The sequence below is a fragment of the Cataglyphis hispanica genome, chromosome 8, assembly GCF_021464435.1.
Source record: "Cataglyphis hispanica isolate Lineage 1 chromosome 8, ULB_Chis1_1.0, whole genome shotgun sequence".
Lineage (NCBI taxonomy): Eukaryota > Metazoa > Arthropoda > Insecta > Hymenoptera > Formicidae > Cataglyphis > Cataglyphis hispanica.
The window spans coordinates 202,833-229,514 of record NC_065961.1 but is presented as its reverse complement, the minus strand read 5'-3'; the positions used below and the strand labels follow the sequence as shown (position 1 = coordinate 229,514).

The 26,682-nt window shown below is 29.0% G+C and overlaps 2 protein-coding genes and 1 pseudogene across 3 annotated transcripts; 2 read left to right on the top strand and 1 right to left on the bottom strand.

Annotated features, from left to right (window-relative positions):
• The first annotated feature begins 3,230 nt into the window (after positions 1-3,230).
• LOC126851621 (cytochrome P450 4g15-like) lies at positions 3,231-7,853 on the top strand (annotated as a pseudogene).
• A 4,164-nt stretch (positions 7,854-12,017) lies between these two features.
• Positions 12,018-15,692, top strand: LOC126851795 (cytochrome P450 4c3-like). 2 transcript variants are annotated; one of them, XM_050596133.1, is made up of 6 exons: positions 12,018-12,950; positions 13,454-13,550; positions 13,771-13,959; positions 14,950-15,013; positions 15,349-15,475; positions 15,552-15,692. In XM_050596133.1, the coding sequence occupies exons 1-6, from the start codon at positions 12,789-12,791 to the stop codon at positions 15,600-15,602; spliced, it is 690 nt and encodes a 229-aa protein (XP_050452090.1). In that variant the 5' UTR covers positions 12,018-12,788; the 3' UTR covers positions 15,603-15,692. The 2 variants fall into 2 exon arrangements, with proteins under 2 accessions (XP_050452090.1, XP_050452089.1); XM_050596132.1 differs by having other exon boundaries at positions 15,349-15,565.
• LOC126851620 (cytochrome P450 4g15-like) lies at positions 15,463-22,367 on the bottom strand. The gene is made up of 4 exons (XM_050595771.1): positions 22,266-22,367; positions 18,703-18,892; positions 17,718-17,894; positions 15,463-17,645 (listed from the first exon to the last, which is right to left on the bottom strand). The coding sequence occupies exons 1-4, from the start codon at positions 22,365-22,367 to the stop codon at positions 17,458-17,460; spliced, it is 657 nt and encodes a 218-aa protein (XP_050451728.1). The 3' UTR covers positions 15,463-17,457.
• Between the last annotated feature and the right edge of the window lie 4,315 nt (positions 22,368-26,682).

Here is a 26,682-nt window from a genome sequence, read left to right as displayed (position 1 = left end):
TTAAAATTTATTTTGTCTATCTTTAAAAGGATAACAGGATTTTCATATATCATTAGCATAAATATTAACAAAATCAAAAGAATATTTATTTAGGCTAAAAAGTGCCTTATATCACATCTTAGTACGAGTCTACCGAGATCGTTCACATGGGGGCAGTGACGTCATTCACGCAGAAGGTTCTGCCAATGGGATAATTCCCAATGGCAGATTTCCCAATCAAATTGAATTTTCATCATAGTCCGCGATGTGCCTAGCCTCCATTATCGATACCTTTCCTGCTGTTTCTTTTTACTCTTAGCACACTATTCTTTTTTCTTCGCAAACCTAGCAGTCGCATTGCGTTTTGAAATTCTTCTTACTCCGTGGACCCTTTGTCAACCAGCAGCGCGTGTCAGGAAATCGAACGTGTATCTTGAAACAAAGTGCAAATTATAAAAGTGAACAGATTTATTAGATTTTGACACATGAAATCGTAGATGTAGTGAATTTGTTCACTTTTGTAATTTTCACATCGTTTTAAGATACAAAATCAATCCCGAGGTCGTGCAAGGCTCCTCTTGTCACATCATTTTCTTCTCGCCGAAATCTCAACGCCTCAGCTCCTCCCAGCTCCCTTGAAAGACAAAATAGAAAGTCGTTTTTTCGTACATTTTATAATTATATTTAATATATGTATATATATATATGTATACAGGGTGTCCGACGTCAATCGCATCACCGGTCGTGTGCAGGTAGAGCAAGTAAAACTGAAGAGAAAAGTCTTGTATCACTTTGCTATTTTTGTAATAAATTTCGAGAAATTAATTAAAAAAGATGAACAATTCGCGTGAGTATAAGCGCGCAATAAAAAAGGCACAATCCATTAATGTGTGGTTGCTAGGATGCGAGAATCCATTTGTTATGTATTGCTCGTATGTAACTGTTGTCATTTGTGCATCAGAGTGCTCCTCTCAAAATTTTGTCGCGCGTTTAGCGACCACAAACTTTTGGATTGTCTTTCGGCCGTCCTTCCTCGCCACGCGCTTATACTCACACGAATTGGTCGAATTTTTTAATTAATTTATCAGAAATTATATATATATATATATATATATATATATATATATATATATATATATATCAGTGAGGCGCTGTAACAATTGAGCGCTCACGCACACATGCCAGGCGCGCGGCTCATTGACGTGCGTCCAGCTAAAAGTCGGCTAGACTTTATTCTATAATAACTCTCTTATTAAGCGTTATAGAAAAAAATGATACAGACTTTCCTCTTCAGTTTTATCTGCTCTACCTGCATACGACGGATGATGCGATTGACGTCAGACATCCTGTATATGTATATATATATATTTGAATGTATGTATATATATATATATATATATATATATATATAGAGAGAGAGAGAGAGAGAGAGAGGAAAGTCTGTATCATTTTTTTCTATAACGCTTAATAAGAGAGTTATTATAGAATGCGCCTGGCATGTGTGCGTGAGCGCTCAATTATATATATATATATATATATATATATATATATATATATATATATATATATATATTGTCTTCTGTCTCCTTCGTTGATATATTCCTTATTAGTTTATTTAAATAATATAAAATAATGTATAATTAAATATAATTATATATATATATATATATATATATATATATATATATATATATTATTATTTCAAAATAAATATTTTACGAGGTATATATATATATATATATATATATATATATATATATATATATATCTCGTAAAATATTTATTTTGATTTACTTTGTTACATCCAGACGAGAAAGGATAAGTCAATGAAAAGGCGCAACTATTTTTTATTATCCCGAAGTTAAATGCCTTGTTGCGTTCAGAATCGGATTGAACAAACTTGCAGATCTGAAAAGATCGAGTCGCTATTACGCTGATTATTCGGACGTTTGTTGGGTGCTCTTTTTTCCATAAGAGAATTTAATCTTTTTTACACGGAAGTCGACTATGTGCGAATCTTCGAACTGGGAATAAGTGAGGATTAATGAATAGTTGTTATTTTAATTAATTCAAAAGTAATTTTATTTATATTAAAAAATAAATAAATTTGTAATTATATGTGTAAAATAAATAAAATATAACATTGAGAATTGAAATATCGGTATGTTTTGAGATTGTGTGCGTGTTGTATGTATGTATTTCCTCACGATTGTTACATAAAAAGACATTATTCAGAATGACGAAGGAAAAATTTTATCTTTAAAATTAAATCTCTGGACGGTTATTATACAATGTAAAAGTACATTTAATTATAGGATAAGGAAAATAAATTTAAAATCAAAATAATGAGTAATAAATGAATAAGTATATATATAAAAAATAAGAGTATAAAATTGATGTGTTAGATTAAAATTGTTTTAAAATTTTCTAAAATTTATTATCGAAACGGGCCAATGATCTAAATCTAAAAGAATAAAACATTTTGCGGAATTGATTCAAATAAGAAACAAGATAAAAAGATGGAAACGAAGAATTTTTTGATTAGACTTTTTTAAATACTAATTTAAATTATTTTAAATAGTGATTTAAGAATGTTCTGTACAATAGTAGCAAAAAATTGTCAAAATTAAAAAGAAAACATGTTTCTTACGTTTATACTGTTTGAAAAATTAAAAAAATAAATTCGGGTTATGAAAAAAATTCAAGTATCACAAAATAATATGAATTTTGACGTATTCGTAAAAGAAAATAGTTGTAATTAATATTTTTCCTAATTTGTGGCAAAAACTTTTGATCCTGAATATCTTCTGAAATCAACTGCAAAAAACAATGAAAAACGAGTAATTTGCAGAAAGAGAAAAAGAGACAGATAATATTTTTCCACAATTTTTAGTGAATAACTTTTAAACGAATTAGTGGGTCTAAATCAAGTTTTGCACAAATATTTATTAAAATTTTCTTAATATATGTGAAAATTTTTATTTCATTGGTAATATTTTTTCTTTGTCAAATAAGTTCTACAATAGGCGATTTTCCATAAGAATCAATAGTAACTTTAAATTTAAATAACTTCCAAACCATTAAGAGAATTATGCTTAGTGTTTGCAGAAACATTCAGAAGAAATAATAGAAGAATCTATGAAATGTTAATGCTTTTCTTAGTATCTCCATACATGACACATACATCCTTAACTCCTTAAAACAAAAAAAATGGCAAAAGTGCATATGGACTTCGCGCCTTTAATTCGGCTATGGAATTATATGAATCCACGATCGAAGATCGAGATTACGGCAGCGTACGAAAGCGCATAATAGAGACACTACAACAGCAAGCTCTGCAAAACTTCCAAATAGGACTCCACCATGATATTGAATTAGTAGTGCGAGCATTCTTCGACGCTACGAGAAGCCATCGCAGGAGCCGCAATGCGGAAGAGAAGGTCAATGACCCCTCGGAACGTGCGTCGCGACATAAGTCCGACTATAAAAATTCGCAAGCAACGCGAAATAAAATATTACAACGCAATAAATGCGGAGAACGAGCAACTATGCAAATATGATTCTCGGTTGCCGAAACCAAAGGGACAATCAAAAATAAAGACGCTCGAAAAACATTGCGCCTACTGTAAAAAAGTCCTGTCATAGTCGAGATGCATGCTGGAGTCTGCACGGACGCCCTTGGGATAACCCAATCTACTCGGGCAAAATCGAAGGAAGATACAAAGCTGCAAAGTCGAAAGAAAATAAATGGGCAACGAAGAAAAAATACAATTCAAGATGAAGAAGAAGACGAAGGAAATAATAAACAGCCGAGAGCTGCTCTGGAATATCAAATATCGCGAGTAAAACTGGAAACAAACCCTGGATTATCTAGATTCTTGCCATCCAGAAGAAACGCAACCTGGAGTCTTTATCGGCTCTTGTCTAGTAAAGCCAAAAGAATTTCCTTGCCCGATTAGCGTAATAATCGAAGAATATATCAAATTGCCAACCCCATGTGTAGTTGTCGAAGAGGCAATACGGCGATTTAATTAAGCAATATTCAAGCACAAGAGGAGATTACAACGCTTTCCCGCAGCGATAAAATAAAAAAATTATTTTGTTTACAACATTTAAACCAAGAAAAAAAAGGGGTAAAAAATTGTGCAAATTGAAAACTTGCACATGGCTTTGTCATAATTTTATTTCCTTTTTTTTATAATATCAGTAATCGTAATTACAAATGGGAATGATATCAATTTCCGAGATTCTAAAATAGCTCAATATCAATTGTCCTTATATGATAATCTATTCATATCAAAATATTTAGTCCATATTTAAAAATTCGAAAAAGTTAGAGCGTACATAAACATTTCTCAAGAGAAATCCAAATTTTATAAAAAATGAACTCTTTTATCGATCCTAGCCAAATCATCAATCATAATTTAATGATATTCTATTCATAAAACAATTTAATTTGATATTTAAAAAATTTGCAGAAATTAGACGGTAAACAAACATTTGTTGAAAAATTCAAAATTTCATAAAAAATAAACCGTTTCAACAATTCTAATCAAATTCAATACCAACCATGCTTTAATGATACTTTATTAATATAAGAATATTTATATCGATATCTCAAAATTTGATGAAGTTAGAGAAACCACATCTTTTTTTTTTAAAAGTCAAAATTTTATAAAAAATGAACTCTTTCATCAATTTTCATTAAAATCAATACCAGCCATTCTTTAATGCTAGTCTATTAATGTAAAAATATTTAGCCTGATATCTCAAAATTTATGGAAGTTACAGCATGCACATACTTTTATTGAAAAATTCAAAATTTTATAAAAAATAAACCCTTTTACCAATTCTCAATTCAATACCAACCATCCTTTAATGATATTCTATTCATATAAAAAAATTTAGACAAACACCTCAAAATTTGCGGAAGTTAGAACAACACTTTTTTCTGAAGAATTTAAAATTTTATAAAAAATAAACCCTTTTATCGATTCGAGCCAAGCTATTTATATATATATATATATATATATATATATATATATATATATATTGTGTATATATATATACATGCATATATATAATAAGAATATATTTATATTTGTAAACAAAGCTATGTTTAAATCCTCAGTTAGGTTTTGCAATTAATAGAGCAACAGGAAATAATGTCATAGTACTTTTAATGACATTTTCCAAGTAATTCATGCGTAAATCTTCGTATTTAATTGGAATAGATTTTGGAGTTTTGGTTCCGTAAATTTCCCGTAATTCTTTATACATTTTTTCCTTTTATAAAATTAAATAAAATGCTTAACTTTTTTTTTTCCAATTTTGATGCCAATATGTTTAGAATGCTCTAAAGTGTCAAAAAAACATATTTTTACAAAATGTCAAGTATGTGTGTATGTATGTTTGTATGTGCACCAAAGAACGTGGTTGGATTATCTGTCGCAAACTTTAAGATAATGAGCTAAATTTTTTTATATGAATAAAGTATCATTCAATATTAACCAACCTTGGCATCAAAATTAGAAAAAAAAATTTTGCCACAAAAACAAAACTTCCTCTATGAGGAAGGAATAGAATAGAGTAATATACTCGATATCAGGCAGTCCTGCAATATTTACAATAAATATCATAGCAATAATATTATGGCGAGTCAAAAGAAATTGTAAACAAAGCACACTACAATTAGAATAAGAAACAATTGTAAAGGGAGTCTCACAACTAGAAAAGCCCCATCATAGCCCTTTCGCTTTCTTCTCTAACGGAGGAGGGATGTCGTAACTCAAAATTCCATATCGTAATAAGGACCTAAAAAAACTCAAAATGGCGCAGCGCAAAATCAGCATTTCATAAGCTGATTGTGCGCGCTCTCCAAAACCGCGATTAAATGCAACACATGCATTTCGTTGCAAAATTAAATTAAGACATCGCGACCTTACATCGAAAAATCACCTACTTGCGGATCATAAAAAGAGAAGCACCGAGTACCTCGGGGCCGTAATTCGAATCTAAGTAATGACGCGTATGCACAAAGTGATATTGTGAGATTCTGCAAAGCGCCGAAATTATACGTCACTGAAGCGTTATCCAGCCGATTTGTAATCACAGTAAGTTGTTCAAATTCACATTCTTTTACACGGAATTTCTGTCTTGTGAGTTTCTCTACACTCGGAGTCCCAACAGATAATAAAATGAAACAATTTTGTAAATGTAATTAATAAGATTCCATTTGATTGATATATATTTTGCATGTATTTATGTTTATAAAGTTAAGCATTTTATTTAATTTTATAAAAGGAAAAAGTGTATAAAGAATTACCGGAAATTTAAGGGAACCAAAACTCCAAAATCTATTCCAATTAAATACGAAGATTTACGCATGAATTACTTGGAAAATGTCATTAAAAGAACTATGAGATTATTTCCTGTTGCTCTATTAATTGCAAAACCTAACTGAGGATTTAAACATAGCTTTGTTTACAAATATAAATATATTCTTATTATATATATGCATGTATATATATATATATATATATATATATATATATATATATATATATATCTGACCTATCATCTATAACGCTTCATAAAAGAGTTATTAATTAATAAAGTTTGAGTCAGCGCCGATATTTAGTCTGACGCATCTTAGTGAGCCGCGCCTTTAGTAGTGTACGAGAATGCTTCATTGCCAAGTGCGCGACTCACTAAGGTGTGTCGGGTTAAAGATCAGCGTTGTTCGGTCAGACTTGACTCAATAATAACTTTTTCATGAAGCGAAAAATAGTATAGGATTTTTCTTCCCAGTTTAATCCAATCTACCTTCACACTTTGGATCTGTCAAAAATTGCCGGACACCCTGTGTATGTTTTTATATAATTTAAAGTTAAAGAAACCCCATTCCGAAATTGTAACTACAAATATGTTGACATTATTTAAGACTAATGCTCTTCTGCTTAAATTGAGGTAAACATACAAAATTATTTGATAATATAATAAATACATTTGAATATTTTTAGAAGCCATATTTTCGCCTACCTTTAACTTTTTTGAAGTTTACTTTCATCATGAATTATGACCAAATTGAGAATATTCAAAGGTTTAGACATCAAAACATGAATCTTTCCTCATTCAAGTTAATAAAATATTTCAAGGTAATAAAACATTTTGTTTAAAAAGAAATTGTATTTTATGATATTTTAAAAAGTTATTAAAACTTAAGGCTATTTAGAGAAACAAAAGAAGTGATTCTCAAAATTATTAAAGTTTAAAAAAGAAAAATTTAAGAAAACCGTTTTAAGAAGAAATAACGTTTTGTAAATCAAATACATCCGCCTGAAAATAAAATGTAACTCAATTTATATTATGCCTCCTGCTTTATTTATGAGCTAATTATCATGCTGATATTATAATAACATTAAAATGCAAAAATATGTATATCAGGAGTGATTGTCTTACCCAAAGGCGCTGAAGTTATTCTACAATTAATGGCGGCATACCGAAAAGAAAAGTATTGGCCCAATTCGTTAGTATTTGATCCAGACATATTTCTGCCTGAAAATATAGGAAAGTCTAATTTGTTTTACATGCCGTTTATTTTAGGATCTAGAAATTGTATGGATAAGTATAAACAAATTACATACCATGCAGCATAAAATTAATTTGCATATAATTAACAAACTTTTGCATGTATAAAATATGCAATGACTTCAATGAAAATTTTTCTATCAACTTCGGTACGAACATTCGTATTTAAAACAGACAAAAGAATTTAAATAGATGATAATAAATTACATGGTGACATTTTGCTAAATTGTGCTGAACCTATAAGAATCAGAATTGAAAAACGAGATCTACATAAAAGAGTGTAGGCATATAGTTAGGATAATCTAATAATATTTTGTATAATATTTTTGTATAATATTTTATATATTTTGTATAATTATATTTTATATATTTTTTATATATTTTGTATTTTTATATTTTATATATTTTGTATATATTTTATATATTTTGTATAATATTTTTGTATAATATTTTGTATAATATTTGAAGGATAATCTAATAATATTTTGTATAATATTTTTTGTATACATAATATATAGTATAATATACGAACGGGAAGAGGAGAAAGTACTTTGAAGATAAACCGCAATTTAATTATAACGCGATTGATATAAAATGCTAGAACTAACAATAGTGTCACAAATAGCTGGAAAGAAGAGTATATTTATAACTGTATTATACAATATTTAAACAATAATTAGTGAAATTTTTGGTAGAACGAACGAGTAAAGTGTCTATGTTTCTGTGGTAACAATAATTCCTTCATTTCTAATTAATAAAATGATTAAATTATAAAAATTATTGAGCACACTTAATGTTCAGTTGGATAAAAAAGTTTTACTAACAATAAGAAATTAATGTACAATTAAGCGACATCTTTTAAAGAAGAAACACGACAGTAAAGAATACAAGTTATTTAAATATAATAACAAGCCTCTTAATAATTCTAAATCACTTATTAATAAGAGCCAAATACGTGATGAAGGCGCAATAAAATATTGTTTTTCGCATTTATGTGACAACCGGGAGGAAATAAATACATACCAATAGTTCAATTCTCAATGTTATATTTTATTTGTTTTACTCATATACAATATATATAAATTTATTTACTTTTTATTGTAATATAAATAAAATTATTACTTTTTTATTGATTCAAATAACTCTTTATTAACACCCATTCATTCTCAGATCGATCCGAAGATCGCACTTAGTCCAATTCCGCGAATGAGATTAAATTCTCTTATCGAAAAGAAAGTATCGAACGAATATCCGAATAATCAGCGTAATAGCGGCTCGATTTTTCAGACCTGCACGTTTGTTCGATCAAATTCTGAACGCAACAAGGCGTTTAACTTCGGGATAATAAAAGACATTGTTGCGTCTTTCCATTAACTTGTACATATATTATCCTTCCTCGTCTGGACGTAACAAAGTAAGAATTAAAAGATAAATATTTTACGAGATCTTATATATATAGTTTATTTAAAATTATATTAAATTAAAGTATAAAAATCTTATAAAAGATTCAACTTTTAGCTAGTCTACCCTTATAACAGCGTACGCCTAAAATTGCGAAAAATCGATTTATATACAAAATTGAGGTGATTTATTTAAAAAAAAATAGATTGATTTTTAAATCTGCAAATACTTCCTTTTTATACTTTCCTATTCCATTTTTGTTTAAACAATGTTTTCATAAGATTAAGAATTTTATGATTTATATAAGTCATGCTAGATGACTCACTCTGTGTCTTTATAAATATTCTTTAAATATGCAATACGTATTACTTTTTCTTAAAAGTTTTTAAGAGTAATTTATACTAGAAATAATGTTTCATAAACACTGCTGTCTTTTCCGCATTACAAAGTGCATTATTAGATAGACGAAGTATAATTCTTTTAATTTAATGCAATTCTATCAAATATTTATCATAAATATTATTTGAAACATTTGTTTATTGAAATAATTATATAATATGCATTTCTACTTTTAAGCATAGCATTATTAAATAACATTAATATTATTGCGAGATAATAAATTATTCGTATCATTATACGTATTGCTAATTATAAGAAAAATTATCTAAAATAATATATTTTCTAACTATTTTGATAAAAAAACTGATGCTGCGCTTTAACATCTTTCACATTGTTATTTGAATAAAATGCCCTTGTTATTTTATTCATTTGATATTTATTTTTTCCAACCAAAAAACTTATTATCTATTTTACATATCATAGATTTCATATGCAAACTATTCTATATGTAATGAAATTAATGCTCTTAACGAATAAAATCAAATTTGTCAAAAAATGGCACAAAGAGCCACGCGCAGATCAGGGGCGCATAAATTTATTACATAGGTTTAATCGCATCACCTGTCGTGGGTAGAGCATGTAAAACTGAGGAGAAAAGTCCTGTATCATTTTTTTCTATTACGCTTAGTAAAAGAGTTATTATTGAGTGAAGGGCCAGTTTTGCCTGCTCTACCTGCACATCTGACGGATGATGCGATTGATGCGGGACACCCTGTATAAATTGTACAAATATATTGTATATAATATATTGTATATAATATTGTAAATAAAGATTACAAAAAGAAACATAGGTATTTGTAATACTAATAAAAGGGCGCATTGATTAAAATAAAAATATCTTATTTCAACAATATATCGCTATCATTCATATATAAAAATTATATAAAAATAATCAAAATAATATATATATATATATATATATATATATATATATATTATAAAATGTACAAAAAATGTTTTAATGTGACCCGGGTACGCCTAGTTTTTATACCTTTGGTGTAAGTTTGTCTTATGCGATTTAGAATTGAGTATGAGAAATTTTCTTTCAATAATTATATCTCAAAGCCTTAGATGTGTGTATATTGTGCATTTAGTTATTTATAAAATAACTCATTTTAGCACTCCTATTATTTTAATTGTAATGCAATTTATTAAATATAATTTTTCTTAAAATTGAAAATAATAAAATAAAAATATTTTACAACATAAACTTTTATTTAGTTGACACAATCTTTCGATATCATTATTTTTGTAGAAAATTTAAATTTAAATAATTATTTTATACAAAAGTATTCGATTAAATTGTTTTTATTTACAATAAATAATAATGATAAGAAAATTTTTTTTTTCTTTTTGCCACAATCTTTTGATATTATTATCTTTGTAGGAAATTTAAATAATTATTTTATACAAAAATATTTTTATTTAAATATAATATTTTTTCATATAGCGCGGATACTTGGCGCTTTTTTCTTTTTTTTAAAAAGGTAATTTTTTTAAGGATTATATATATTTACTTTAAGAATATAATTAAAATTTACAATAAATTTACATTAAAGTTAAAAATACATTTTACAAAGAAATGAAAAGTGTGAAGTCTACTCCAATTTTAATGTTATCAAATGCTTATCTAATCGACGTCAAAGTAGTTTTTATTTAATAAAAAAGCTAGCAGAATTTTCTAGAGATCATCAAGTATATTGTGCATTGCATATTTCTCAGAAATCATCAAGTGCGTATTGCATACAGAAACGAGCATATAATTTATTTACATAGTAACTGCATGCATGCAACTATGTTGGATAAAATTTCGAAGTTGGGCTTATTCGCCGACGATCTTGATATATGTTAGCAAGGAAGTTCTTCTGAGTAATTCTCCGCAAGAATTAAGTGGCGGACAGCATTAGTTTAGGAGATATATCAAGGTTAGATTAGGTTAGATTAGGTTAGGTTGATCAAGGTCAAAGTGTCATCGGCGTATAGGCCTAATTTTGAGAGTTTTACTCTATGTTGCATTGCAATAAATACACAGTGTTTCTAGATCTATGTTCATATGATTTTTTTTATAGTGAGTATATCTTTATATTAAGTTGGATATGTTTTTAAAATTTAGTTATTTATTTCTGAAATATTTTATATAACAAATTATTATGTCATAAATAATATTAGTTAGATTTTTTCATGTATTTTGATCCAATTTCAAGAACTTTAATTATTTTTTATGGACATACAAAAAAGATGTAAGAAATAATTCTCATAATCAAGATCGAATGAAATAATAGATTAACACAACTTATTATACATTATTATACGTTATATATTATTATTTTATATGCATTACAATTCTTACGAAGATAACATTTATGATTTTAACAACAGCTTTATGTAACAGTTAATAATAATTGAGACATTAATCAAATCACTCATTAGGTATGCAAAATGATTTCAATGTTTTACATGATAGTCAATGATAATTTACAATTTCAATAACAGTTTTATATAACAGTTAATAATATAAGAATCATAAATAAAATCAATCATTAGGTGCAAAATGATTTCGATGCTTTACATGATAGTCAATGATAAATATAACATAAAACTAAAGTTTCTGGGCGCGCAGAAATGTGAAATTGCGAGAGTTGTCACTTTTCAGATCTCTTTTATCTGTATATCTAACTACGTCGACTACGTGACCAAATTATTCGTTCTCTACCTGTGAAAACTAAGTTTCCATGTTTTTCATCATAGCTTGATGTGCAATTTTTAAAAGTACATTTTACCATTTTTCATATTTATTTTAATTCTCTGCTTCTTAACGTTTTCAACCATAGAAATAAATGGTGGCGTAGCATTAAAAATCGTGTGTGTAGGATGATTTTATGGTAGAAGATTTTACGGTAAAAGAGACAGCTCTGAAAATCTGCAGCTATCCTTTAGTGGCCGTGATAATAGTGATAGTGGGGACATGTTCTATATATAATTCAGTGTGCGTGACAGAGGAGCCATGTGCAACCTTAGAATTGATTTTGTACCTTAAAACGATGTGAAATTTACAAAAATAAAGAAAGATCTACGATTTCATTTCAAAATCTATTCACTTTTATAATTTTCACTTTGTTTCAAGATTGATTTACACAATCGATTTCCTGACGCACGTTGCTGGTTGACGAAGGATCCAGGTGGAAAGAAGAATTTCAAAACGCGATGCGACTACTAGGTTTGCGAAGCTGTGGAAAGAGAATAGTGCGCTAAGAGTAAAAAGACACAGCAGGAAAGGTATCGATAGTGGGGAGTAGGCACATCGAGGAAGTCCATAGAGGAGATGTATATAATAAAAGCGTAACAATAATAATATCCGCAGTTCACTAGTGACATTAATATAAAGCAGTAATATTATTACGCCGTTATTATTCAGTGCAATGATACCTATAACTGTTGTGTTAATCATTCTGATTTGTATAAGTTATTTCTACTTGAATTATCATCGCCAACGACCTAAAACCATAAACCACCTGTTGCCTGGTCCAAGAACATGGCCGGTTATTGGGAACGCTTACTATTTTTTCGGCGAAATCTTGATGGTAATAAAAAAATAATAGAATTAATGTTTATTTTATAGAATAATCATACAAAAATGCAACACACATAAAAATTTGAAATATAGTATTTTAGAAAAATTTTAATAAAAATTTATTTTCTCTAACAATATTATTGCAATATAAAATGTAAATGTATCACATCTCAGACAATAAGTTATATAACATTTCGCAGAAATATTGAATATTATTAATAAATGGACAGAAGATTATCCGTCTCCATTCCAAATGTGGATGGGTAACAAATTATTCATTTTCGTAAATGAATCAGATCAAATAAAGATAGTAAAATAATTTATAATCATTCATATTCTACAATATTACTATTTATATCAAACTCTATTTTTCAAAAAATGTAATAATTTTGTAATAACTACTATAGTTTATATCATTGATGTAATTAATATAATTTTCCAAATATGTCAAATTACTCAAACGTGACGCAAATATCTAACAGAAATGTAAATAAATTTTATATGATGTTGTAGACAATCTTACAAAATAATCAAAATATTTGCTTGAACAAAAGTAAAATATACAATTTTTTGGAACCAGTATTGGGCAAGGGAATACTCACAGCTCTTGGTAAGAAAGATTTTCAAAACAAAATTAAATTAATAAAATGTAATTATTACATTTACACAAAATATATAAATAATTGCTCGGTATTTTCATAATATAACTTGTATTTCTAATCATCCAATACTTTTATTTCCATTTTTGTAATATACTATAACTTTTTAATGCAACATTTCTTATTAATATTATGTTTTTCTTTATTATCTTTCTATAATAATTATTTTAGGATTAGATTGGTATGCACAACGAAAATTGATTTCGCCAATCTTCTCTAAAACTAATTTACTAAAATTTTTTGATATATTTGTTGAACAATCTTTATCATTAACGAATGAATTAGAAAATGTAAGACTAAATAACAACGAGATTGTCTTTTCTGAGTATATATCAAAGTGTACTTTGGATACTGCATGTGGTAAGTTAAAATAACTTACCCTATTTATATATACATATAATTTATCTTATAGCATATATATTAATATTAATTACAAGAAATGTTTGACATTGCAAAATTTAAAAGAATAAAAGTTTAGTAAGAGAAAATAGAAAAAAGTACGCAAATGTATGAAGAAAGGCAGAGAAAGAGAAATAAAAGAGAGAACTGTGGTTATAGTGTACAAATTAATAATATTGAGAATGTTATTAAATGAAAAATAAAATTACAAGGAATGCTATATAAAATTTTATGATAATTTTACAATATTATAATCAATTTATTTTACTCATTTTGATTGTAATCACAAACCTCTCTTTCTCTCTCTCACTCTCTCTCTCTCTCTCTCTCTCTCTCTCTCTCTCTCTCTCTCTCTTCTCTCTCTAAAACTTAGAGTACAAATGCACTAATTTATATTTTTGATTAATCACTATCTAAGACATTTTAATAATTAAACTTGACAAAACATCTACAGAAACATTTAAAATTGTGAAAAGTGTGTATAGAGTTTGGTGTGTATAATTACTGCTTGTTGTTCCACTGACACAATAAAAAGCAATAAATTTTAATTGCATACTAATTTACTTCAAACTGGCTGTTAACGATTCAAAAGAAAAAAAATAAGCGTATTTCTGAAAGTTGACATTACAAGATTCTATAGTAGTCGAACAAATAGCAGCATCTATATGATGTACAGAAAATCTCCTTACAGAACTCTCCTTTTTCCTAACTGATTGTGTAAATATTAAATTGATCAATAAAATAAATAAGAAGAAAGTTATAAGATAAGCATAGCCACAAACAACTGCTATTTTCATGTTCGATTATAAAGATGTGTTTTTCTTCTTTCTTGAATATATGTATACATTTATATATTATACATATAAGATATATAATACACAACTCAATAATTAGGGCAAATATTAATTCTATTTTGTATAATTAATTTGTTTTCTATGTGACGCTGTTAAGTTGCGTTGATGGACGTTAAAGTAAACTCATCAAAAATTAGCCAATTTCTCGAAACAATGACAAGGTAAAGTAGTTTACTTATAATACTAAATACTAAATAAATAATTTTTATAATTATTGTATAAACCATAATAAATATGTGTAAAACATATAAAAAATTTTCTTAAAATATCGCTACTTGAATATTGTTTTTGTAAATTTTATGTCAAATTATGTCAAATTAATTAAATTTTCAATCAATAGTATCAATTGAATATATATTAAAATATAGAAAAATTATGAAATAAGATTCTTTTGTTTTAATTGCACGTAACTAGATAATAGATAGATAAAACTTAATTATTAAATATATTTTTGTATATATGTATATTAAAATGTACTATTAAAAATATATTTCAGACTCAAGTTTATTATTACAAGCAGAGTAAAAAATATATTTTTATATTCTGACTTTATATTTAACTTAACTTCTGCTGGAAAAACATGTCTTCGGGATGTAAACTTCATACACAATTTTATAGATGAGGTATGTAATATATATGCAAATATTAATCACCTAGCTTGCGTAGTACTTTTTATATTTACACAATTTATTATTACAGATAATAAAGGCTAATAAAACACGTGAACTTATTGTTCGAAATAGAAGGTGAGTTTAGTAATTTATTTGCTTGTTTGTTTCTTTATGTTATTATGATGCCTAAAAAATTACCTTTTTTGAAAAAAGGTAAAAAAAATGCGCCAAAAGCCTAAAAATTTATGCTATAAAAATATTTTTATTTTATTGTTTTTAATATTAAGAAAAATTATTATTTAATAAATCGCATTATAATTAAATTAATATTATAGCTAAAATAAAAGTTATTTTCTAAATAACTAAATGCACAATATACGCATCTAAGGCTTTGGGATATAATTATTGAAAGAAATTTTCTCAAATTCTAAATCGCATAAGACAAACTTACATCAAAGCAAGGTATAAAAACTTGGCGTGCCGGGTCGCATTAAAACATATTGTCTTAAATTTATTTGTGTTGTTTCATATTATGTGAAAATTAGTTGCATCAACCATATAATAAAAATATTATTATATTGAATATTTATATATTATATTAAATTTTATTAAGTTTTATACAAATATATACAAATTTACTATTATAAATGCATTTCTATATTATCTATATATATTATCATTCACATTTATTATATTAAAATAATCAAAATAATGTACAAATTTATAAAATGTACACGTTTTAATGCGACCCGGGCACGCCAAGTTTTTATACCTTGCTTTGATGTAAGTGTGTCTTATGCGATTTAGAATTTATGAGAAATTTTCTTTCAATAATTATACTCCAAAGCCTTAGATGTGTATATTGTGCATTTAGTTACTTAGAAAATAACTAAATGCACAATATATTTATTTATATATTGCACAGTATATTTATTTAAAATGTTATTATTTAAATATAATACTTTTTCTCATAGCGCGTGTACTTGGCGCCTTTTCTTTACTTTTTTTTAAAAAAGTAATTTTTTTAAGGATATTATTGTTATACAATAGAAATATAAACACTTTATTCGCTTGTTCTAACAAGCATTTCTTAAATATTATTAAAATACTATATAATATTATATGATATAATAGATATATACCTTTCCTTTCCAATTATTTGTGACATTATTGTTAGATTTAACATTTAATATCAATTATGAATAAATGTGGTTTATCTTTAAAGTACTTTTTCCCATCTCCGTTAGTATATTATATTATAATATAATAACAACATTATATATAGGATGTGAAGACTGTCGCCGTGGTTGGCGGCCGCGGCAAGATTAAACAAAGCATCCCCCTCTTTCCTCTCCAACTCTTAGAAAAAATCATCCTAAGTTTTAAGTTTATGATAGAATATAACAAAGGAAAAATAGCAAACATTTAAAGGTGTTACGCAACATTAAACGGTAAATTATTAAACAATATTTTATCGAGCACACCTGGCCCGCTCACTCCGTCCTCGCGACGGCCCTGCACCCTCTTCAAGAAAGGTAGTATCAAATTTTAACAGTATACAGTGCTCGCGAAAACAAATCAAAAAATCTTAATAAACAATATTCCAGAAAACATTTATTTCTAAGTTATGATGTCCCATGAATGTGACATATCAAGTATTGACGTCATTTTCCGGTTTCATAAAACCTTACTTCAATCGTCCAATTGATCATTTTGTAATCAAAATTTATTGTTATTTTGAGTTTGAGACTCTTTAAATTCTTTCAAATGCACCATTTTATATGAATAACCAAAAGTAGATTCTGCTCAGTATCTGCTATCAATATGCCGTTAAATTGCGCGCAGATCCAGCTTGGTTTCTGCCGCCAATATATTGTCAGATTCTGTGAACAGGTTCTGCTGGCAGATTGTAAGTCTAATGCGAATATAACAAAGGTTAATTGCGAACAAGAACTGAGAGAATCTGTTGCCAATCTACTGGAATATTGCGCGCATTATATTTTGCTTACTTCATGAAGATGTCGTTTTTCAATTCTGATTTTTATAGGTTTAGCAAAATTTAGCAACAAGTTATAATATAAATCAATTTGATCTATCTGAATGCTCTCATCTATTTTAAATACGAATGTACGTACCAAAGTTGATAGAAAAACTTTCATTAAAATCATCGCATATTTCCCACCTGCAAAAGTTTGTCAATTATTATATGCAAATTAATTTTACTCTGCATGTTATGTAATTTGTTTATACTTACCTATACAATTTCTAGGTCCTAAACTAAACGGCATGTAAAACGAATCAGACTTTCCTATATCTTCAGGCAGGAATCTGTCCGGATCAAATACTAACGGATTGGGCCAGTGCTTTTCATTTCGATGTGCCGCCATTATTTGTATAACAACATCAGCACCTTTGGGTAAGATAATCTCTCCTGAAATACATATTTTTGCATTTAATATTATTAGAATACCAGCATGACAATTAGCTCATAAATAAAGCAATAGGAATAGTACATATCGAGTTACGTTTTATTTTAGGCAGATGTTTGTTTAATTTACAATACATAATTTCTTATTGAAAGATAAAGCTTTCTTAAATTTTTCTTCCTTAAACTTTAATAATTTTAAGAATTATTTTTGTTTTTCTAAATAGCTTTAGTTTGAATAATTTTTAACACACGATAAAATACAGCTTTTTAAACAAGATTTTATAAAGTTAAATGAGGAAAAGTTCCTATTTTGATGTCTATATCTTTGAATATTGTTCTCTCTCTCTTCTCTCTCTCTCTCTCTCTCTCTCTCTCTTCAATTTGTTCTGAATGATTTCATTTCTAATAATTTTTCAACACATGATAAAAACAGCTTTTTTAAACAAGATCTTTTAAATTTAAATGAGGAAGAATTCCTGTTTTGAGGTTTATATCTTTGAATATTGTTCTCTCTCTCTCTCTTTTTATAATTCATAAAGAAAATAAAATTCAAAAAAATTAAAGGTAGGCAAAGATATATATCGCTTTTAAAAATATTCAAATGCATCTATTATATCATCAGATTTAATAAGATAATTTTGTAATATTTATCTCAATTTAAACAGAACAACATTATTGTTAAATAATGACTATATAATCTATTTACAACTATAAATATATATATATATATATATATATATATATATATATATATACAATAATATATACATGTACGGATATATTAACGCTATATTTATATTTGTGAACAAACCTGTTTGATATTTGATGTTTATATCCTCAGATAGCTCTCGCGCAATTAATGGAGCAATAGGAAATAATCTCAGAGTTTCTTTAATGACATTTTCCAAGTAATTCATACGTTGTAAATCTTCATATTTTATTGGGGTAGATTTTGGAGCTTTCGTTCCGTAAATTTCCCGTAATTCTTTATATACTCTTTCCTGTTATAAAATAAATAAAATGCTGAATTAAATATAATTACATGCAATATACATATATCATAAGATGGAATCATATTCACTATATTTACAAAATTGTTTCATTTTGTTATCAAATTGTTGATGATGATAAATATAAAATAAATATTCTTGTATGGTTTCGTTAAAATGTTTAACTTAATTAAAAAAAAAAACAAAAAACAAAACTCAAAGTTATTATTAATTCCATTTGTTTCTCCTGTAAAAATTACATTCCATTCATTAAACTTATTTTGTTATTAATTTTTAATAAACAATCAGCAACGGCTGAAACATTTTAAAAGTTATTCAGGATCGTGTTATTGATAATATAAATAAAGGTTATTAAAATTTGTAAGATTGTCTCTAGAGTGCATAAGTAGAACTTCCAAATAGATTTGCAAATCATCACATAAACATGTGCATAACAAAATTGATTGAACCATAAATAAATGTATAAGAAAATGGACCAATCAATTTCCTTATGCTTATGTTTATTCGATTATGCACAAATCCGTCTGAGTAGACTTTTATTCAATAAAGCTGAATTTGAGTAAGTTATTATTCGAATAAAATAGCATGAATATGTTAATTACTTTCCCATTTTTATAATAATAAACTAGACTTTATATGTTATATATTACTAGTTTACTGTACGCGCTGCACCATCTATGTTATTTTTTATTTGCTATTAATACTACTGCATATAATTTTTAATCAATTGTAAAATTGAAAACTTATATACTATTATCTCTATTAATTACATCCTTAACATAAGCAAGTGTTCTTATCAATATTATAATTCACATCTGTTACTACTATCATTAAAGTCTATAGGCAATTTTAATATTTTTTTTTAAATTAAATTAACATTTTAATTTTAAGAGTATGTATCACATATGTTACGTCCGGTAGACTTCACGAATGTTCCTTTTTTATATATACTAATATATAAATTATTGCGTCCAAGAGACTGCATGATTGTTTTCTTTCATCGAAAATTCGTTAATGACATAAGATTTGTTAGTGACATAAATTACGTTCTAAGAAATGGTCTACGTCCGACAGAAAGAATAAACAGGCGAAGTCTGAAAAGCGACTGTGTAATCTCGTTGTCGAAAGTCAAATATAAAAACAGATCCATAAATTTAAACATTATAACTCACTCTAAAGGCTCGGAATTTTTAAACAAAAAATACAGATAGTCAAGCACTAGAAATTTTAAACCATGACAAACAGACAGCGAGATACTCGAGCTCGAGTTCGGATATCAGACCTAAGAATTTTAAACTAAAAAATAATAAACAGAGCACAAAAATAATGATCCATTGATGATCCGGAGTTGAGACTCGCGACACTCGACGCCGCGCGCTCGATCGCCAGACCACCCGCTTATGTTATATGTTTATCATAAATTCCAAGTAAAATGTCAACTTAGGTGATTACTGCGAACTGAGCATGACTCAATCCGTAAAACGAAAGCCTCACCCTCACCCGATAGCAACTACTCTCCATTGGTCAAAACTCAACGAAGATCTTCACCAATACCTATGATCTAAGAATCTAGAGGAACGCCCTAGGAAAAATCGGAGGGCGTGATTAGAAACAACTATTCGTTAAAATAGATTAACAAACCAATGGAGAGGAGGAGCAAAAGGGTTTAATAAACGTCGGACAAGACCACGCGACGCTCTCTCTAACGTTCCAAAGTTATCAGTCTTTCGGGCAGTCTCCTTATACTCGGTCGAAAATATAGCGCGAAGAGTGCCGTGTCCTCGCGAAAAAGACTCTGCGACATATAATTACCTTAAGGACTCAAGACTTTTATCGTGAACCGATTCCTACCCTCAGTGTATTTCGAGTTAAGATTTTATAGTGCGTTTAGTGTTACAAAGACTGTCCGAACCAATCAACCTTATTGTGAACACTGTGGCAGTCAACCTCCACCCGACGACCTCGAGAGCCAAGATCTACAGGGTCGATCACGTTATTTTATCATCGCACTCAACAAGTAGTAAGTGCTTAAATTCTTCAACTAATTAATCCAAAAATAATTCTTGGTTAACCATCCGACTAAACCTTACTCAAAATCTTATTATGTTGATTATTAACAATTTAGAATTATTTATTAAAAGTAAATTATTATTATTACATTTCTATTGTACTTCCCATACTTCCGAAACTCTTTATCAATCACTAAGGGTCGTCCGCGTTTTGTGGAGCTACCCGTGATTCTCTACTCTTTCTCTCTCTTACTCTCTCACTCTCTTTATCCATCACTAAAGGTCGTCCGCGTTTTGCGGAGCTACCCGTGATTCTCTTACTTTCTCACTCTCTTTATAAGTCACCTAGGGTCGTCCGCGTTTTGCGGAGCTACCCGTGATTCTCTGACTCTCTCACTCTCTTTATCCATCACCAAGGGTCGTCCGCGTTTTGCGGAGCTACCCGTGACTCTCTTATTATCTCTCTCTCATTATTCAGTTACCAAGGGTCGTCCGCATTTTGCGGAACTACCCGTGACTCTTTATAATATCTCTCTCTCATTATTCAGTTACTCAGGGTCGTCCGTGTTTTGCGGAGCTACCCGTGATTCTCTTACTTTCTCACTCTCTTTATAAGTCACCTAGGGTCGTCCGCATTTTGCGGAGCTACCCGTGATTCTTTCCCTCTCACTCTCTTTTATACAGTTACTCAGGGTCGTCCGCGTTTTGCGGAGCTACCCGTGACTCTCTTATTATCTCTCTCTTATTATTTAGTTACCAAGGGTCGTCCGCGTTTTGCGGAGCTACCCGTGACTCTTTTATAATATCTCTCTCTCATTATTCAGTTACTCAGGGTCGTCCGTGTTTTGCGGAGCTACCCGTGACTCTCTCGCTCTCTCACTCTCTCTTTCTATTAACCACCAAATTTGTTGCAAACCTCCAAGAATTATTTCGGATTTATTTTTTTGTTTATATATATATATATATATATATATATATATCCCCAAACCGTTTTTTATTTTTATTTATTATTATATCCTCCTTCAGTGGAAGGAGCAAATAGGAAACGATCCTCCCGTGCGTCGGTGAAGCGTGCGCGTAACCGTCGAAATAGACGGCTTAGGAAGAGGTTGGCTCGGGCTCAGGCGGAAACTAGTACCTTAGGCAATGTTAACATTAATATCAACACAAACATAGCCACTACCGACACTCCTCGCTCCCCAACCCCTGTTACTTCTCCTCCACCCCTCTCTACCCATTCAAGATCGGAGTCGCCCACCCCTCGATCATTATTTTAGGTGACTCCCCCTATTCTTCCCCTCATCGCCCCCCTCACCAAGAAGACCCCCTCGAACTACGGGGTACTGACAGCGAACCAGAGATAGTATCCACAGGGACCGAAGACTCGTCTCGGTCCGAACGAGAGCCGTCATCCCACTGGCCAAACCTTTCTGAGGACTACCTCTACTTCCGGACATTGGCCCAGTTCCCCCCGATATACGACCCACTTCCGGACGGAGCCATTTGCATAGGGCCCGGCCCGGTGGACCGCGAGGAATTGCTGACTGCACTGACGGAGGCCCTACCAGACACCGTAATCCTGTGGTTCGTCCCGGGGTCTCACTATCCTGTCGCTGTTCCTATAGAAGTCCTCTGGAGACAATTCCCTGTATCCTAGAGGAGATCCCATAACACACACACACACACATATACACACAAAGACACATAAATATTAAATAATAGTTAATAAGCGATATATACTAAACTAAATGTTTAACAAGATAAACTTAATAATTTGTTCCTTGCTCTTATTTTTCTTTTATTATGCAATAAATGCAAAAATTGATATGTAAATAATAATATTCTTTTTTTTGCTTAACCCTTTTCCTATCTCATATCCCGAGATCGCACAAGGTCCCGTCCCGGGTAATAAGGATTTAGTTCCTTTACCGAAAAGGGGACCATCGAACGAACGGCCTACTGACCGAGTAAAAGCGACCCTTCCGGTCGTTGACCTGTCGCAGGCCCAGGTCAATTCGTTCGTCTCCGAGACACTCGCTGTCTAGCGTTTGTCTAGCGGAGTTAAGTAGGTTACGCCCTCCCGCTGACTCTGACTCTAAAAGGTCTGGACGTAACAATATATTCAATTATGTAAAGCATAGTAAAAAAATTGTGCTCTACTCATAAATGTAGCTGCGCATGTGCGTATGATGTGTGCATAAGAGCATAGTATATGTTCGGGAGTCGACCTCGACGTGATCGCTCGAATCTTTTAGAGATAGACGCTCAGAGATGAGCGAGAAGCGACCGTGTAGCGCGAATCCAGCGAATAGATTCGCTGAAGGATAAGGAGTTTTTTGAAATAATATTTGCTTGAAGTGTATTTAACAATTATTTATTGATTAACAATGGGAGCGAGTGGGAGGGCACGAGAATGTTCGAGAATCCAGGTGTTTGTCACACGTTTTCATTATAAAGATCACGCGATCACGCACGGAGCGGATGACTATGATCGCGGTTTACTTTCGCTCGTGTTTTGATTCGATATTATCGAATCAACAGCTCGAATTTATCGGTGACGTTCACCGTTGAAAACGATTGGTTAATATTTAGATTTCTTAATATTTTAATTCTGAACAGTATACTTTCATTTAAAAAATATAAAAGAGTTATTCTTGTTTTAAGGATGACATATATCGAAATATTAACAAAAGCATTAAATTTCACAAATTATTCTATTATTTTTTCTAAATATTTGTGCAAAAACTAAGCACAATTCTCTTAACGGTTTGGAAGTTATTTAAATTTAAAGTTACTATTGATTCTTATGGAAAATCGCCTATTATAGCACTTATTGATAAATTTGACAAAGAAAAAATATTAAATATGAAATAAAAATTCTCACATATATTAAGGAAATTCTAATAAATATTTGTGTAAAACTTGATTTAGATCTACTAATTTGTTTAAAACTAATTTGTTATTTACTAAAAATTGTAGAAAAATATTATCTGTCTCTTTTTCTCTTTCTGCAAATTACTCGTTTTTCATTGTTTTTTGCAATTGATTTCAGAGGATATTCAGGATCAAAAGTTTTTGCCATAAATTAGGAAAAATATTAATTACAACTATTTTCTTTTACGAAAACATCAAAATCCATATTATTTTATGATACTTTAATTTTTTTCATAACCCGAATTTAGTTTTTTAATTTTTTGAACAGTATAAACGTAAGAAACATGTTTTCTTTTTAATTTTGACAATTTTTTGCTACTATTGTACATCTAGAACATCCTTAATAGAGTGTCAATTTTAAATATGCAGATAACTTTTTTTTTTAAATACAATTTATTATTAATTGCTTCAAAATTATTATATAGAAAACGAGAAGATGACGAAAGATATATTTAACAAGACGCTACCGTATCTTTTAATAATAAATAATTTTTTTTATGTTTATATAATATTTATTTTACACGTCTTTTTAATTTCTAACTTAACAGATAAAATATTCTTTAAAAATTTGCGTGCAACTAATTTTTTATTATTTTTAAATAGATAATAAATAGATATTTAATAAATATGATAAATATTTGATAATTACCAAACAATGATTCCTTCTTAGATGAAAACTTTTGAAAAATATAATTCTTATATTTAAGATATTTAATTATAAAGTACACTATTATATTAATTACATTATTATAAAATATTTTTAAATATTAAAATATCAATATAAAAATATTAATTAAATATTAATTAAATTATTGAGAAAATGAAGAAAAATGAGCAATGTGTATTTTAAAAATAATATAATATCAATGATAAATACAAATATAAATTACTTACAGCATGCCTTTGCACCGCCCGTCACTTGACGCTTTTCTGAAATTCTTTTTCTCTCTCTTTCTTCTTTGTTCCTTATTTACGTAACACTTAAACTTACTCGCGATATGGGTAATTAGAATACATGATAATCGCGGGACGTTTTGCATAATTCTTCCAATCGCGGAACAATCGCACTTCGATAAAGATTTATCATCGCGATACAGTTTTGTGTCGTTTGTCAAAAATTAATTGATAATTAATTTACGGCCGTAATAAATTTGAATTCAGATATGGAACAATTGGAAGAAATGTAATTCCATCTAGAAGAGATACTTTCTATCGCCATTTTGATGGGGAAACTAATAAACAAGGAAGCGAATCTAAGGAAATCAAAGAAAAATCCTTTTCAATGTTTATGTTAGAAAGCTTTTTCTGACAAGTTCGAAACTGTTATTGATGTGACTCGGTGCAATGGGAATACTTTGGAGCATTATACAATAGATGAAGGAAGAATAAATTGTACAAAGGGCTGTTAAGGGAAGAAACAATGAGTCAGAAAAGACACACACAATTCAGTTTATGAATCTTAGGAGTCTCAGATTCTTTCCATCTCTTTGATAAATCCCGCAGACGTGAAGTGAGCATTTTAATGGATTTTTTTAACAACGTATTTATAAGTATTATTGTCATTCAATAATTCTTCAATATTTCTGAAGTAAGCATCTTTGTCCAGAACGACAGTGATGTTTCCCTTATCAGCACGTATGACAATAAAGTTATTGTGTTATTTAAAAATTTATTGGCAGTGGAGGTTAATTGTTTTATAAGTGTATTAAATTCACCTTTAAAAATAGAATAATTAGGAAGATTATTAATAATTTGAAGAGTGGTTTCTAATAGCCACTTGTGTTGCTGGAAGAAGTTTAATAAAATTATTTTCGATATTTTTATGAATTTTGTAATTAATTTGTCGTTGTTATTGATAGGGAGACTGAAATTATCGCAATTGTAAAAGATTCTGTACGTTTTAGGATCATAGGTGGAAGGCAGATTGACAAACCATTTTCCATTAATGTGTAAAAAAATTGCTTTTATCTTTAAACATGTGTGGGTCAATTTCAATCTCAATATTGACAATGTGTACTATCAGAGTTGTTGAATAGGAGATAAAAATAACAGATAGATTTGATATCTCTAATCTCATCCTTACGTTAATAATCTTGTCCTTAGTTAATAAGCGGTCAGACTTTTGTTGAAACTGTCCTGTTGGTTAATAAAAAGGAGTATAATGGATCACGTTGTCTAGCACAAAAGAAAGGTAGCTGACAGACATCAGAATATCGCGGTATAAAAACTAGCAAATTTATAAATATCAGTATATGCTGAACTGAAATATGAATATGTGTCAGACAGTTCAATGTGTAATAATTTTTGCTCACTGTATTTATCTAACTACTCATTTTACAATCTCTCCATTCGGATTTTTTTTCTTCACGTTATTATTCCGTTTACTTTTTTTCAATTTAAATTATTCGAGTTATTCTTTTATCGATTCGAAAATGCATATATGCCTAATTTTTTGCCTATAGTACGTTGCCATTTATATTATTTTATTTATACTTCTTTTTATTATGTGTATTTATTATTATTCTTATTTATTCTTATATTATTCATACTTATTTATACTTATATTATTCATATACATTGTATCCCAGTTAATTGATTTTTATTTTTAGAGCCTTACTCATATATTTATAATTTTGTAAATATATATACGCTTATATGTTAAAGCCATTACGTTACCTGTGTTGGTGAAAGACCTGGGTCGAGCCAAGGATGAACTAAATTATATAAATGACTTTTCTCGAAGCGCTTAGTGTTGCTTGGTATCATTTGAAATCATCGAAAATATGTTAAGAAAGAAACTGTAATTTATATTATATCATTCAACCTTCTAGATGTACA